The sequence below is a fragment of the Dipodomys spectabilis genome, unplaced genomic scaffold (assembly GCF_019054845.1).
Source record: "Dipodomys spectabilis isolate Male_0828 unplaced genomic scaffold, ASM1905484v1 ptg000095l, whole genome shotgun sequence".
Lineage (NCBI taxonomy): Eukaryota > Metazoa > Chordata > Mammalia > Rodentia > Heteromyidae > Dipodomys > Dipodomys spectabilis.
In genome coordinates, this window is record NW_024870772.1 from 30533982 (window position 1) to 30549949 (window position 15968).

The window sequence follows — 15968 nt, forward strand, 5'->3', positions numbered from 1 at the left end:
ATCCTAGCTACTCAGGAGAGTAAGATCTGAAACTTGAGGTTTCAATCCAGTCAAGCAGGAAATTCCTGCAATTAATATCTGCAATTAACTGCCCAAAGAGTTGGAAGTGGAGCTGTGGCTCAAGTGGTAGAGCACTAGCCTTGAACAAAAAAGCTTAGGGAAAGCACCTGGGCCATGAGTTAAAGCCCTACAACCAGTACAAACAAAATTTTAAAAAGGGGAGAAAAAAAAACAAGGAAAGGAAGGAAGAAAACAGTGTCATTAATAATGCTGGAAACAGGGGCTGGGAAGGTGGCTCAGTGGTACAGTGCTTGCCTTGCATGCATGAGGCCCTGGGTTCCATTTTTCAGCACCACATAAAGCAGGAAAAAAAAGTCAGAAGTGGTGCTGTGGCTCAAGTGGTAGAGCGTTAGCCTTGCGCTGAAGAGCTGAAGGACAGCACCAAGGTCCAGAGTTCAGGCCCCGTGACTGACAAAAAAAAAAAAAAAAAAAATAGTAATGCCGAAAATAAATGCTCTGCTTAATTTTCTGTTAAGACTGTGATTGTTTTTCCCTCTTCATAAGACAAGTCTGCTCAGATACATTTCTATCTATCTATCTATCTATCTACCTACCTACCTACCTAACTACCTATATTAGTTCCTAAAAATGAGTGCTTCTGATTGATTCAACTAGTCACTAGTCAAAAAGGATCCCATGAATCAGGTTTGACAATTCTTTCCATATTATACTTTTTTTTTGGGGGGGGGGTCCGGTCGTGGGGCCTGAACTCTGGGCCTGGGTGCTGTCCCTCAGCTCTTCAGCTCAAGACTGCACTCTACCACTTGAGCCACCTTCCCAGCCCTCCATATCATACTTTTTGTGAAAGCAATTAAGCCTGCAAATAAATAGTCATTAACAGAGAGAAAAAAATACATGTTTCGCATTTTTTGAAAAATCCAATCAATTCAACAGCTGTATATTAGTATTTACACCAGACAGGTGGGGGGAAAAGGCCTAAAAATTGTGACAACTGGCCAGGCGTTGGTGGCTCACATCAAACCCCAGAACTTGTACCTAAAGAAAAAGAAAAGAAAAAGTGACTGCTGGGTTGACTAAGGTAACAAAGAAGCCCCCAAAGAAGCATGCATGCATGTGTTTTTTTTTTTAATTTTTTTTTTCTGATTCTGGGCAGAACTCAGGGGCTGGTCACTGACCTTGAGCTTCTTTTACTCAAGGTTCGCGCTCTACCACTTGAGCCATACCTCTACTTGTAGCTTTGTAGTAGTTTATTGAACACAAGAGTCTCATGGACTGTCCTGAAATAATTCTGCCAATAAAAGGGGCTGGAAGAGTAAGAAGAAACAGAAGAGTGAAGATAATTTAGGAGCTGAAAAAATAAGACTTACAGAGAAAAGGTTAAAGAAAAAAGCAGTTACTTGCAAAGTAGCCTGAAAGTGTAAATCACAGAATGTAAGTGTAAATCACAGTGTAAATCACAGAAAAAGTGTAAATCACAGAAAAAAGTTAATCACACTACTAGTTCTGCCACATCTCCTCTGAGTTTCATTCAGGTGCTCGTCCAGCTTTACTAATATCATCCCTGAACTCTTGAGAGCTCAGGCTTTTGTACAATAACAAACTATAAAGATTACAAACTATATTTTCATTTATGAAATAAAGAGATTGATGGACTCTTACTAACTTTATTCCTAGGAGAGAATTTTACTGTTATTTGGCTTCAGGCAAACAAATATTCTTTAAATTTACACTAATTTACAGGAAGTAACAGAAACAATACTTCCTTGGAAACCACCCTCCCTGCCCCGCTTTTTTTTTGCCAGTTGTGGAGCCTGAACTCTGGGCCTGGCTGCTGTCCCTCAGCTCTTCAGCTCAAGGGTAGCACTCTACCACTTGAGCCACAGTACCACTTCTGGTTTTCTAGTGGTTTATTGGAGATAAGAATCTTAGAGAGGGGCTAGGAAAGTGGTTGAGTGGTAAAGCGCTTGCCTTGTATGCATGAGGCCCTGGGTTCGATTCCTCAGCACCACATAAGCAAAAAGAAAAAAGCCGGAAGTGGCGCTGTGACTCAAGTGGTAGAGCGCTACACTTGAGCTGAATTGTTGAGGGATAGCACCCAAGTCCAGAGTTCAGGCCCCACAACTGGACCCCAGAAAAAAAAAAAGAGTCTCAGAAACTATCTTGCCTCTGGGCTGGCTTTGAACTGTGATCCTCAGATCTCAGCCTCCTGAGTAGCTAGGATTATAGGTGTGAACCACCAGCTCCCAGCTCCCACTCAATTTTTAAATGTAACCAAAAAAAATTAGAGAGCCAGAATGAATTGCATACATTTTATTTGCCAATGTTTACTCATGTGAGGCTATATGCAAAAAAAAAAAAAAAAAATGATCAGAAGACAGAAACATTTATATGGGATAAAAATGAAAGCAGATCTCAATATGTAACATACTGCTTTTCTAAAGACAATGAGCCCTTCTGAGATACTTAGTTCATTTTCTGCTACTGTAACAGAATACAGACTGGATAACTTACAAAAAACAAAAATGTGTTTGGCTCTCTAGGGGCTGGGAAATCCAGGAGTATGGTACCAGCATCAGGTGAGGATTTCATGTTGCTAGCCTTGAACAGAAAAAGCTAAGAGACAGTGTCCAGTTACAATAATGAAAATGAAAACACTGACACACATACACACAAAATGAAAACATAGAAGATAGAGAAAAACTGAATTCCAGTGCATAGATGGGACAGAGATGTGGGATAAAAATAGACTCATGCCTGAAGGCTCAGGACTTGAGGCAGGAGAGGTATCTGAAAACACAAGCCTGTTCTATCCACTCAAGCACTTCGTTCTTTCAAGCCACAGAGAATACTTACGGTTTTGTCTCTACAAGCAACAGGCTACTGATTTCCAGGACCCTGGGGCTAGGTATTAGATATCACATACACACTCAATAGGGGAAAAAAAAAAAAAGACTCTGAACTGAGCCAGACACATATGTGAAGAATCCTCTGAGGTGGAGGAGCATCCTGAAAAAATGAGAATCAGGTAGGGTGTTCTGGAGGGTTTGTTATGGTTGCTAAAGCTTTCTTTGCCAGAGAATAACCCTCATAATACATAAAGCCTCCGATGTTTCTTGAAATGTCACTTTTATACATACAGTCTGGAAACGGTTTCTAAAAAAGACAAATAGTTTTTGAAAAGGGGGAAAAAAGTTAACTCAGAATCAATCTAGTAACTATCAGAAAAACTCAGCAATGATATCCTGAGAATAACAGAAGATATTGCATCCAAACTGCTTGCTTACCAATAGTGCACACTTCTTGCAGAAAGTAAAATTTTGCTTTGTTGAGGAAAAAAAAAAACAAAAAACAGTCATCTGGATGTAGTGACACACAACTGTATTCCCAGCTTGACAGAAGGCAGAGGTGGGATGAACATGGGCTAAGAGCCAGTCCAGGCAATACACTACACCCTATCTGAAAAATAAACTACAGCAAAAAGGCTCAAGCGGCATAGCTCCTGCTATACCTACCTGCCCATCAAGTACAAGTCCCTGAGTTCAAAGCTCAGTATTCCAAAGAATAAAAAAAAAAAATACAGAGCTGGACAAAGAAGAATACTCTAGCCTAAAACACAGTATACAAAGGGGTAGATTATTTTAATAAGGGGGTGGGGAGAAGGGACACACAGGGGAGAAGATTAATCTGTGCTACAATATGCAACTAACATGACCCAAAACAAAGGAAACAGGCCAGTGTTCTTGCTTGTTTTAATAAGAGAGAGAGACAGAGATGAGAGAGAAGACATAGAAGACTTATATAACAGGGAGGAAATTACCAAAAAATATAGTACTGCAAAATACTGAGGAAAATAAGTCTTTAGTATGAATAGGTCTATAAATATCCAATGTAATAGTGAAGAAAGAAGACCAGGATACATCACCAAATTGAAAAAAATGATATGTATATTAGTTATATATTACATAATACATATGAACATATATAATATATACAGAGAGAAAATGCTAAAATTCCCAAAGAATTTTAAAATAAAAAAGAAACATCATTTTAGAAGAGAAAAAAAATCGATCATCAATGACAATACAATGTCAACAATGACAATAGAAGCTAATGACAATAGAAGCCTTAAATTTTTTTAGGCAACTCTACTGCAATTCTAAAACTTTTAAAGCATTTGTATCTAGTTATAACAATAATAGCATTTTTAAACAGTGTCAAAGCTTTACTGCTCATGAATACTTCCTAACAAACCTACCATAGAATGTGTGCCACAAAGCGAGGGAGAAAAAAAGAAGATGGAAGAGAGTGGATCTGGAAAAACAGGAAGAAAGATGGGGGATATCTGCAGTAGTAAAAAGAGACTGCTGAGGATTAAGTCTAACCAGCCAGAACAGGACAGAAGGCTCAGCACAAAGGCACCACAGACAGAGAGCACCTAATGGATAGAACTCAGTAGAAACTGGAAATAAGATATTTTGTTTTGTTTTGTTTACCTTGGCTGAGTGAGCTTTGGGGAAAATAATTAAAATTAAGATCAAAGAAAAATAAAGCATTAATTCTAAGAAAACCAACTAATATGAAAGGAAAGAAAATACAACCAGTACAACTCAGCTCACCTGGGAAAAAGAGTTACAATAATGAAAATACTGAGCACTGATTGAAATATACTCATTGCAATATATGCATTCGAGGAGAAGAGGAGGAATGAAGTTAGGTTAGGAGTGGTGATTGAAGAAGAAAGCTAAATTTCTTATTTACCACAACTTAAAGTCAATAGATTAGAAAAAAACAACTATATAATTATTCTAATGAAAGGATAAGAAAATATAGCTGGGGGAGGAGGGAATTCACAAAATGCTGAAACAAGGACAGGTTGACCCAATAAAACATACAAGACACTATGTTGAAAACTAACTTTACAACTTGGGGAGGGGGAGGGAGGAGTTGCTGAGGTGGGGAGGGAGGGACTAGTAGGGGAAAAACTCATTACCTTACTCATATAACATATAACTGTAACCCCTCTGTACAGTATCTTTACAATAAAAAAATCAAAATAATATAGCTGGAACAATAACGAGCAGCTTACTCTAAGGAAGAACAGTGAACTGCCGATTTTTTTAATTTTAAATATGTTTTTTATTGTAAAGATACTGTACAGAGGGGTTACAGTTACATGAGCAAGGTAATGAATACATTTCCTATCAAGCATTGTTATCCCCTCTTTTTTTTCCCCCTACCATCCCTTTCCTCCCCTCCCCCCCCCCACAAAGTTGTAAAGTTCATTTTCAACATAGTGTCTTCTACATCTCATTGTTACAATGGGTCATCCTGTATCCTTATTTCAGCTTTTTGTAATTTCCCTTCCCCTTCCCAAATTAGAAAAATGTACAAACAAGATGCAGGACACTGGATTCAAATACAGTGACAACAGGAGTAGAACTGCTGATTCTTTGTTACAAGATCTGTACACAGCCACATGGGTCCTGAAGCAAGGGAAACACACTACCTACTTTGACTGCTTTCCTTAAAGCCCATAAGAAATCATCTTTTTCTTGGGGGAGGGGTTTTTGTTGGTTAGGGTTTTGCTTTATTTGGTTGGTACTGAGATTTGAACTCAGGACCTGCACTTTCTAGTTAGGTGCTCTAACACTTGGCTTGAGCCAGTCCCAGCCCTTTATACTTTAGCTATTTTTTCAACAGAACCTCAAATTTACGTCTGGTCTGATCTGGACCACGGCCTCCTATTTATGCTTCCACATAACTGGAATGATATGTGCGTACACCACTATATCCAGCTTTTGTGGTTGAGATAATGTCTAGGATAGCCTTGAACCACAACCTCCCCTCCATCTCTGCCTCATAAAGTAGCTTGAATTACAGGTATGAGCTACTGTGCTCAACTTTCTTTTTCTTTTTGAAGGGTGCTGTGGTTTTAATCCAGGGCCAGTACATGGTAGGCAAGTGCTCTACTGCTGAGCAATATCCCCAATCCACATCTTGTACCTTCTAATTACTAGTATTAACTGAGGTACCATCTTACTCAATGTAACTTACCTCACCTGTTCTTTTGTCTATCTAAATCTGCATCTGCCATCTGTAGATATATACAGACACACAGATATTTCCCACTTAACACTTTCCCCATCAGTCCCTAGCACCAGAGAAAAGCAAAAAAGACCAACAGCAGAAGATGCTATGCATTTAAACAGTGGTACAAGCTACCACAAACTTATAACACTGATTTGTGGTATTCTCTAATTGTTTACAACATTTTAAAAGCTAATTCTAAAGGTTATATCCTACAACAGATGAGTAGAGGGCTGGGAAGGTGGCTCAGTGGTAGAGCGCTTGCCTTGCATGCATGAGGCCCTGGGTTCCATTCCTCAGCACCACATAAGCAAAAAGAAAAAAGCCAGAAGTGGTGCTGTGGCTCAAGTGGTAGAGCATTAGTCTTAGCTGAAGAGCTGAGGGACAGCACCTAGGCCCACAGTTCAGGCCCCACAACTGGACCCAAAAAAAAAAAAAAAAAAGAGTAGATTAATAAAATGTGGTATAGAATTTCATTTACAGGGACATGCTAAGTCAGGTAAGCTAAGCCCATGTTTTCTCTCTTCTGTAGAAGCTAGATCTAACATATAACCAGACAGACTAAAGGAGGATACCCTTAGGAAAGGAACACAAAGGTGTAACTTCTCTGAACATTTAAAATACTATCTATGGAAACGAACTCCAAGACATGGAAACATGGGTTTGGTTTTTTTTGTTTTGTTTTATTCTGTTTGTTATGGTTGTTGGTGAGAGTAGTATTTGTTTCTGTTTGAGTTTTTCTTCTTCTTGGGCACAGAAAGGGAGGGAAGTAGGGTGAACAAATGCAATTATACTATTCAGTGTATACTACGTGGAAAATGAGCTATGTAACTTGTGGTTAGAGATGGGAGGGAGAAGCTAAGGAAGGGGTGACATTGTCCAAAAAAAGAAATGTAGGCATTATCTGGTTTATGTAATGATAGCCTCTCTGACACATTAATAGTAACAAAAAAATTTAAAAATTTTTTAAAAGCAGGCAATGATATTTTGCAGGCACTGTAGTTAAAATGCACAGTCCCTCAATGTCAGCCTTTCTCACGCCAAGGCCACTCCCAGCCTAACACACCGGCTGGTCACATCCTATTCAGTATTAAGAAAATGCATGCGTAGAACACAGGTCATGTCCATGATTCCACCACAAGCCTGTGTATCCCAGTACGGTTTCTCCTTCAATTTTGCTTCAGGAATGAAGAGGGTAAGTACTAAGCAGACTGGACTCTTTGGATAATGAAATGTAACTTTCCTTGAACTCACTGATGTTTCTCAGGTTAACTGGAAAAAAAATTCTAAAGTTCTTCCAATGTTTTAATACAGACTTACTAGAATTACCTCCACAGGGTAGGATGTTATTTTCCCCAGTATTTCACTCTTTTATTATTCTTTTTTTTTTTTTTTTGGAGGGGGGGGGGGGGGGAGGGACAGTCCTGGGGCTTAAACTCAGGATCTGGGCTCTGCTCCTGAGCCTCTCTGTGCTCAAGGCTAGCACTCTACCACTTGAGTCACAGCACCACTTACAGCTTTTTCTGAGTAGTTTATTGGAGATAAGAGTCTCACGGACTTTCCTACCCAGGCTGGCTTGGAACCACACTCCTCAGATTTCAGCCTCCTGAGTAGCTAAGATTACAGGTGTGAGCCACTGCACACAGCTATTAGTCTTTAAACGTGTTCCCTATTTCTCCAACTGGTTAAAAAAATGATTCTGAAAGCTGAGCATCAATGGATACTCACATTGACTAATCCAAAATAGTGCTCGTTGACTGGAAACTGTTCTGGACCAATCTCTTTCTCTAATGCCGAGGCATTGGCGCCCTGTAAAATGAAAATCACAATCTTATTAGTTATAATATTTTCATTACATTATCACAATCAAATGGGCATTACAGAGGCATTCTTTAAGTCTATGCTCTGATCACACTGACTTAACTTTAAAGGAATGGCTTTTAGTCACAGAACTAGCCTGAGTCAAAGAATCACATTCCCAATGAGCTCCTTCTCCCCATGTACTGACTGAAAGCTCCTGAGGAATCAGAGCTCAAACAGAGGAATCTGATGGCAACCATTCTCACAAGCTGAAACTTCATTAAAAAGGCACTTATGCAGTGGACTAGCAATTCTGAAGGGAATACTAGTCACCTAGGACTAACTGCAGGTGGCAAGAAGGTTTATTGTAATATCATGTAAGACTGCAGAGAGGACAGTCGTGAAGCTGGTCTAACACTGAGGAAACAGAACTATTAAGATATAACTGTATATTATTATCACGTAGCAAAAGCAGAATAAACAAGATAAATTTACATATAAATACAGGTATAATTCTCAAAAATGTAATTAAAACAACTAATATAAAAACACTATCATAAAATTTTATTAGAAATCACACATGGAAAGTAGATTGGAAGATTATGCATTAAATGAATTTGAATAGGTGATTGGAAGAGGTCTGAGAAAGGGCAACTGAGGAGAAGTCAAAGAAGGGAAAACTACAAAATCCAACAAAAAGAGGACCTTGCACAGCCGATTACAAACCCCTAGTTCCAAGTATTAGCTGCTAGGTTTTTCAGTATGCTTGTACATGAATTAAGATTTTTCAGTCTGGTCAGTTGTTTGGTACACTTCTCCATCTCAGCTACTTGGGAGGCTGAGGAGCACAAATTCAGGATCAGCCTGGTAATTTAGCAAGACTTTCACAAAAAGAGCTGAGGATGTAGCTCGATGGTAGATCACTTGCCAAGCACTCATTAGACACTGGTAAAATCCCTAGCGCAAAAAAAAAAAAAAAAAAAAAAATCATTAAAAAGTAAAAAAAAATTCAGCTGGACACTAGTAATTTATGTCTATAATTCTAGTTTCTCAGGAGGCTGAGATCTGAAGATTGCAGTTGGAAGTCAGCCTGGGCAAAGTCCATGAGACTCCTATCTCAACCACCAAAAAGCTGAAAGTAGACCTAAGTTTCAAGTGGTCAAGTGCAATCCTTGAGCCAATAAGGCTGGTGCTGGTAGCTCTGGCCAGTAATGCTAGCTCCTCAGGAGTCAAAGATCTGAGGATTTCAGACAAGTCTATGAGACTCATAATATTTGGGAGAAACCCCTGAGTCTGTATCATACAACTACTCCTGCTACTTTTGTGACTGCTTCTGTAACTACTTGTGTTATAGCACCAATACCATAGCAAGTAGAGTTTACTATACTGTGCCTTAGTTTAGAACTGTAAGAAAAGGAATTGTGGAGGATTTTTGTTTGTTTTGTTTTTGTTTTTTGGTCATTGTCTGATGCTAACTGAAAAGGCAAGAGATGAAAGTAAGTAATTTGATTTCTGATACATGGCAGAGTTTGTTTTGGTTTTGTATGGTTCTAAGAAACCAGAGTCTCACTATGTAGCCCAGGCTGGCCTCAAACTCACACAAAATCCTCCTACCTTAGCCTCCAAAGTGTTGGGATCCTATGCCTACACCATCATGCCAAGTTCAACGAGTGCTTTTCAAGTTTTTGATTTTCATAAAACTGCTGGAAACCAACTGTCAACACCTCTCCGAACAATTCTCAATGATTTTTAGCATGTTACAGGGATTCTCCAACATGAATATTCCTCAAGTAGTTTGATGACGTCTGACAACTTTTGTTATGTCAAGCAATAGCAGCCAACAATTTAAACTCAGGCCTAGGACAGACATCCAAAATGAATGGCTCTAATAACTTTCCACACTATACCTAAAATATAATCCTAACAAAGTGAATAGTAGCTTATACTGCCAATCTTCACTGGGACAAAGGTAAAGAGTAGTGGCCATGCCAAGTTAAGAGGCTGGAGCTCTCAGGGATAGGAATTCCTTTGTTGTCAAAGTACAGGATACACACACACACACACACACACACACACACACACACACACACACACACACACACACACACACACACACACACACACACACACATGTTCCTGGGCTGGGAAGGTGGCTCAGTGGTAGTTTGCCTTGAGGCCCTGGGTTCGATTCCTCAGTACCACATAAGCAGAAAAAGTGGGAAGTGGTGCTGTGGCTCAAGTGGTAGAGCGCTAGCCTTGAGTTGAAGAGCTGAGGGACAGTGCCCAGGCCCAGAGTTCAAGCCCCATGACTGACCAAAAAAAAAAAAAATCCTGTTTTTGCAACTGGCAAAAACAAAAAAATATTTTACACTTAGTACCTAATGCTGTGTGTGTGTGTGTGTGTGTTTAACCTACCCAGGCTGACTTTGAGCCATGATACTCAGATCTCAGCCTACTGAGTAGCTAGGATTCAGGCATGAGCCACCAGCACCTGACTCTAATACTATAAAATGTAAAGAAGTAATGAGGGGGGCTGGGAAGGTGGCTCAGTGATACGGTGTTTGCCTTGCATGCATGAGGCCTTGGGTTCAATTCCTCAGCACCACATAAGCAGAAAATGCCCAAAGTGGTGCTGTAGCTCAAATGGTAGAGCACTAGTCTTGAGCTGAAGAGCTGAGGGACAGTGCCCAGACCAAGTTCAGGCTCCACGACCAGGAAAAAAATAAAAGAAGTAATGAATGAGGGGCGAGGAATGTGGCCTAGTGGTACAGTGTTTGCCTAGCATGCATGAAGCCCCTAAGTTCAATTCCTCAGTATCACATAAACACAAAAAAAAACCAGAAATGGCACTGTGGCTCAAGTGGTAGACCACTAGCTTTGAGCAAAAGAAGCTCAGGGTCACTGCCCAGGGCTTGAGTCCAAGGCCCAGGACTGGCAAAAAAAAAAAAAAGATGACGAAGAAGAAGTAATGAAATGCTCATGACGTTTCTGATGAAAGAAAGTATATAAAAGTTAATTTAATTGAGCCAGTGAGAGATGGAAATCATAGAAACTAAGAACCAAAGTAATGGGGAACCACATCACAGGAGACAAGTAACCAGCAAAAACAGATTTAACAGAGTATGTGACTTAATAGTGACTGTTTCTAACAGCTGAATGGAATGAGGAAATGAGCTAACTCTAGGGTTATCCTAAGACCATGAGGACAACAGGAATCCCAGCAAAAAGCTGGGACCCCAAAAAGGTTAAATATTCAGAGTTAAGAGCACAAAAGTAGAATCCTGTGCTCCCCAACCACCCCCCCCCAAAAAAAAACAGCAAGGAGCCAGCCACCAGTGGTTCACACTTGTAAACCTAGCTACTTAGGAGGCTGAGATCTGAGGACCATGGTTCAAAGCCAGCCCAGGAAGTAAAGTCTGTGAGCCTTTCAACTCCAATTAACCACCAGAAAATCAGAAGTGGCATGGTTGCTCAAAGTGGTATAGTGCTCGCCTTGAGCAAAAGAGCTCAGGGACAACACTCATGCCCTGAGTTCAAGACCCATCACACACACACACACACACACACACACACACACACACACACACACACACACACACATACACACACACACACACACACACACACACACACACAAAACAATAAGGAAACATGGCTGATTTGTCCTTATGGTGGGGTACGGGTAGGAAGAAAAAAAAAAAAAAAATCAAGCTCTTTTAACAATTCACAGCCACAGCCTTCATGAAAGTCTGTGACCCAAATTTGCACAATCTATTGATTAAAAACAAACAAAAAATCCTCAGGCAGAAAATTGAACTCAAAGAGATCCTAAGTTAACAATCTTTGGCCACTCCACAGATGGAAGAATTACAAATACACTCTGACAAAGAAAGAAATTCAATTCACGCACCCCCCCCCCCAAAAAAAAAAAACTCCCTGCAAATAAAATTCCAAGATATTTAAGTTTAGAGTCAACAATTACAGAAAAGGAAGCATCGTGAATAAGAGCCAGCAAAAATAACACACAGAAGAATTAGAATCATAAAGATATAAAATACCAGCCAGGCTCACGCCTATAATCCTAGCTACTCAGGAGGCTGAGATCTGAGGAACATGGTTCAAAACCAGCCTTCGCAGGAAGCCTGTCAGACTCTAATCTCCAATTAATTACCAAAAAAGCAAAAGTGGAGCAGTGGCTCAAGTGATAGGGTACTTGCCTTGAGCCAAAAAACTCAAGGACAGCATCCATTCCCTGAGTTTAAGCACAGGACCCCCACAAAAAACAAAACATATTATATATAATAAACATATAAATATATATCAAATATCACTACTATCAACACAGCAGATAAAAAGTTTTCACATGTGCCAGAAAAAAAATAGCTTGATTACAATAAAGAAGAGACTCTACAGCAATGAACAAGACACAAATTTTACGGAGTATTTTCCAATCCTGTGATTCAATTTTTTTTTTTTTTGGTCTGTTGTGGGGCCTGAACTCGGCCTGGGCACTGTCCCTCAGCTCTTCAGCTCAAGGCTAGAGCCCTACCACTTGAGCCACAGTGCCACTTCTGGCTTTTCTCTGCTTATGTGGTGCTGAGGAATTGATCCCAGGGCCTCAGGCATGCAAGACAAGCACTCTACCACTGAGCCAACTTCCCAGCCCCTGATTCAATAATTCTTTAATAGTTAAATGAAGTGGAATAAGAAAATCAACTAAAAGCTAGGGCCATCCAGGAGAACAGCATAAAGCATCAAACAGAACTAACTACAGTGAGAGAAAGAGAGGAAGGAAGGAAGGAGGAAAGAAAGAAAGAGAGAGAGAGAGAGAGGGAGGGAGGGAGGGAGGGAGGGAGGGAGGGAAACAAGTTACAAGAATTAAGGTCAATGGATGTAGCATTTTGAAGTCAATATTCCTGTCGATACAATGTTAGTAACTGAAACTAGAGTTTAATCCAAAATGGAAAAGAGTCCATGGCAAAAATGAATCCATTATAAAACTGTTCTGGAAGGCAGGCAGGCAGGGCGCTGTAACTCAGGCCTGTAATCCTAGCTACTCAGGAGGCTGAGATCTGAGGATCATGGTTCAAAGCCAGCCAGGGCAGGAAAGTCCGTGAGACTCTTTTTTTTTTTTTTTTTTTTTTTTTGGGGTCCGGTCGTGGTGCCTGAACTCTGGGTCTGGGCGCTGTCCCTCAGCTCTTCAGCTCAAGGCTAGCGCTCTACCACTTGAGCCACAGCACCACTTCCGGCTTTTTCCTTTTTGCTTATGTGGTGCTGAGGAATCGAACCCAGGGCCTCGAGCATGCAAGGCAAGCGCTCTACCACTGAGCCACCTTCCCAGCCCAGTCCGTGAGACTCTTATCTCCAACTAAGCACCAGAAAATTGGAAGTGGCAGTGTGGCTCAAGTGGTAGAGCTCTTGCCTTCAGCTGAAAAGCACAGCGACAGCAATCCAGGACCAGAATTCAAGCCCCACGACAAATAATAAATACATACATACATACATACAAATAAAAGTGTTCTGGAGAAAAAGAATGATATCCCAAGAGTAACACTGAACTAGAAAAGATGTGGACTTGTGTCTGCCCTGTCTAGGAAACAGAAGTAAATGACTTGAACTTGTATGTATCTTGTTTCCTCCAGGTCTATATCTTCAGTACCTTCCCTTCCATTCACATTTCCACCAATGTTTATCTATCAGCTGTCCTCACCTCATTAAAACATTAAAATGTTGAATAGAGGTCAACATCAACAACCACTCTGAATAAACATTAAGATATGGTAAGCCAATATTAAGCCCTCACAGCAAGTGTTACAGGTAAATCCTTTAACCTACCAGCATGGTATTTTGCGGGAAGATTATGGCTTGTTCTTTCCATACTAGGAAATCACCACCATGAAGTTGAAATTGCAAAGGTACCTTTGCCCTAATATTTTGAAAACATAACAATACATCAAAATGAAAATGTGCACAGTCAATGTTAATACTACTTGCAAACTAAAGGTACCATTTGCAACTGGGAAAAGAAAAAGAAAATAGGGGAGATGGCTGTCCTCTTAATTAAATTTTACAGTAAGCCATGGAAAACCCAAAGACTTCATCCTGTCACAGTAATAATAAAAATCCAAATTCCACAAAAGCAAACTGGTAACTAGGAATGTTTTCCAGACAATAACTTACGTTAGAATTAACCTATTTCCTTAATCTAGAAATCACCTTATCTGTAACATCAAATCTAAAGCTAAATGTTTACAAAATAAAACTATCTATGAGAATGTCATTTTGAAAAGCTAATTATATTCATTGTATACTGTTTATGAAAGTTGCTAACATGGGGACAAAAACTGATGAAAACCTGATATGATAATACTCTTTTACTTTGTAGAAAATATACTGATCGGTATACGTCCTTTTATACTAGTTAGTTACGATAGGCTATTAACTCCCACACAATATCAGAAAGGGTGTGTTCAAGTCAGTGCACAAAGACTTGCCAAGGAAGAGCTTCCTGGAGGTAACAAAATCAAGCCACCTGGGGAAACTAAAACATTGTGCAGGCAAAGCAAGTAGTTATGTGAGGATATGAGAGTTTAAGGACCACAAAAAAAGTGAATGCAAGCAGTAAGATGATGATTCCAAATGCAAAATAGGTAAGAGACACAAGTGTTTATCTCTCAAAGGGCAAAAAAAAAAAAGTGAAGAATCAAAGCACACTCAGATCTTCAAAGTATCAAAATATTTATGACAAACCACTGCTATGCCCCCTAAGTTCTAAAGCCTTGGGACAACAGCATCAAAACAGTAAAGCACTGAAAAGGTGAAACTCGGTCCTTCCTGCGACTCACTGGAGAATATGATTCTCACTACATGCTTAAAGTCTATTCATTTACAATCTATTCAGCGAATCACAACTACCATTTTCTTTTCAGTGAAGGAGAATGGATTAGAGTCTATATCTCTCTAAGAATAAACTATGGGGGCTGGGAAGGTGGCTCAGTGGTAGAGTGCTTGCCTCACATGCATGAGGCCCTGGGTTCGATTCCTCAGCACCACATATACAGAAAAAGCTGGAAGTGGGCGCTATAGCTCAAGGGGTAGTGCGCTCCCCTTAAGCTGAAGAGCTCAGGGAATGCCCAGAATTCAAGCTCCACAACCACCAAAAAAAAAAAAAAAAAGAATAAACTGTGGTTATGATATGTGGTCTCAACACACACTGTAGGTAGGGGTGTACTGGGTCCATTTCTCACTGTAGCATGAAATCAAAAAGGTTTTACACACAAGGGTGTTTAATACAAAAAATTCAAAAATCCAATTAGTGCACACTGAAATTGAGAATGTGCATAGAAAATCACTTAAAAATAAATCAAGCCAGGTACCAGTGGCTCCTGCCTATAATCCTAGCTACTTAGGAGGTTGAGATCTGAGGATATCACAGTTCAAAGCCAGCCTAGCCAAAAAAAGTCCATAAGACTCTTATCTCCAATTGAACACCTGAAAAACAGAAGTGGTGCTGTAGTTAAACTGGTAGAGCACTTGCCTTGAGCTGAAGAGCTTAGGGACAGCGCCCAGGCCCAGAGTTCAAGACCCAAAACCAACAAAAATAAAAATAGAAATAGAAATAAAAAATAAATAGAAAGATTTTAAGAAAGTCAAAACTATACAATAGTACCATGTGAATAGTGTATCAGAATACGGTTAACATTTAGTGCAGAAAATTTAGGAAAAGATGGTTCAGAGATTAACCAAGTCGGACCTTGGCTTTTTCTTCATTAAAAAGTACATTATTGCCTTTCATACTGGCAAAATAAAAAAACTCCAATATAAACAGTACACACACACACATACACACACACACACACACACACACACACACACACACACACTCTCCAGTACACCCAGCCTCGATCTCACTCTATGAACCACAGCATCACCTGTCATAAACCATTTGGCCTCAATTTTCTCATCATCAAGGTAAAAGAGACCAGATTTAAGGCATCCATGCAAATCTACAATATTGCACCAATTCTAGACAAAGTTCACAGCAATACAGAATAACAACT

The 15968-nt window shown here is 39.8% G+C and overlaps 1 protein-coding gene across 2 annotated transcripts in view; it reads right to left on the bottom strand.

Annotated features, from left to right (window-relative positions):
- The window catches only part of Usp12 (ubiquitin specific peptidase 12), a 90891-nt gene that overhangs the window by 35483 nt on the left and 39440 nt on the right, over nt 1-15968 (bottom strand). The window contains exon 2 of one of the 2 annotated variants that reach the window (XM_042685529.1): nt 7837-7917. In XM_042685529.1, coding sequence (XP_042541463.1) covers nt 7837-7917 — 81 coding nt within the window. Of the gene's footprint in view, nt 1-7836; nt 7918-15968 lie in introns of those variants that run through there. The other variant, XM_042685531.1, reaches the window with a different exon arrangement.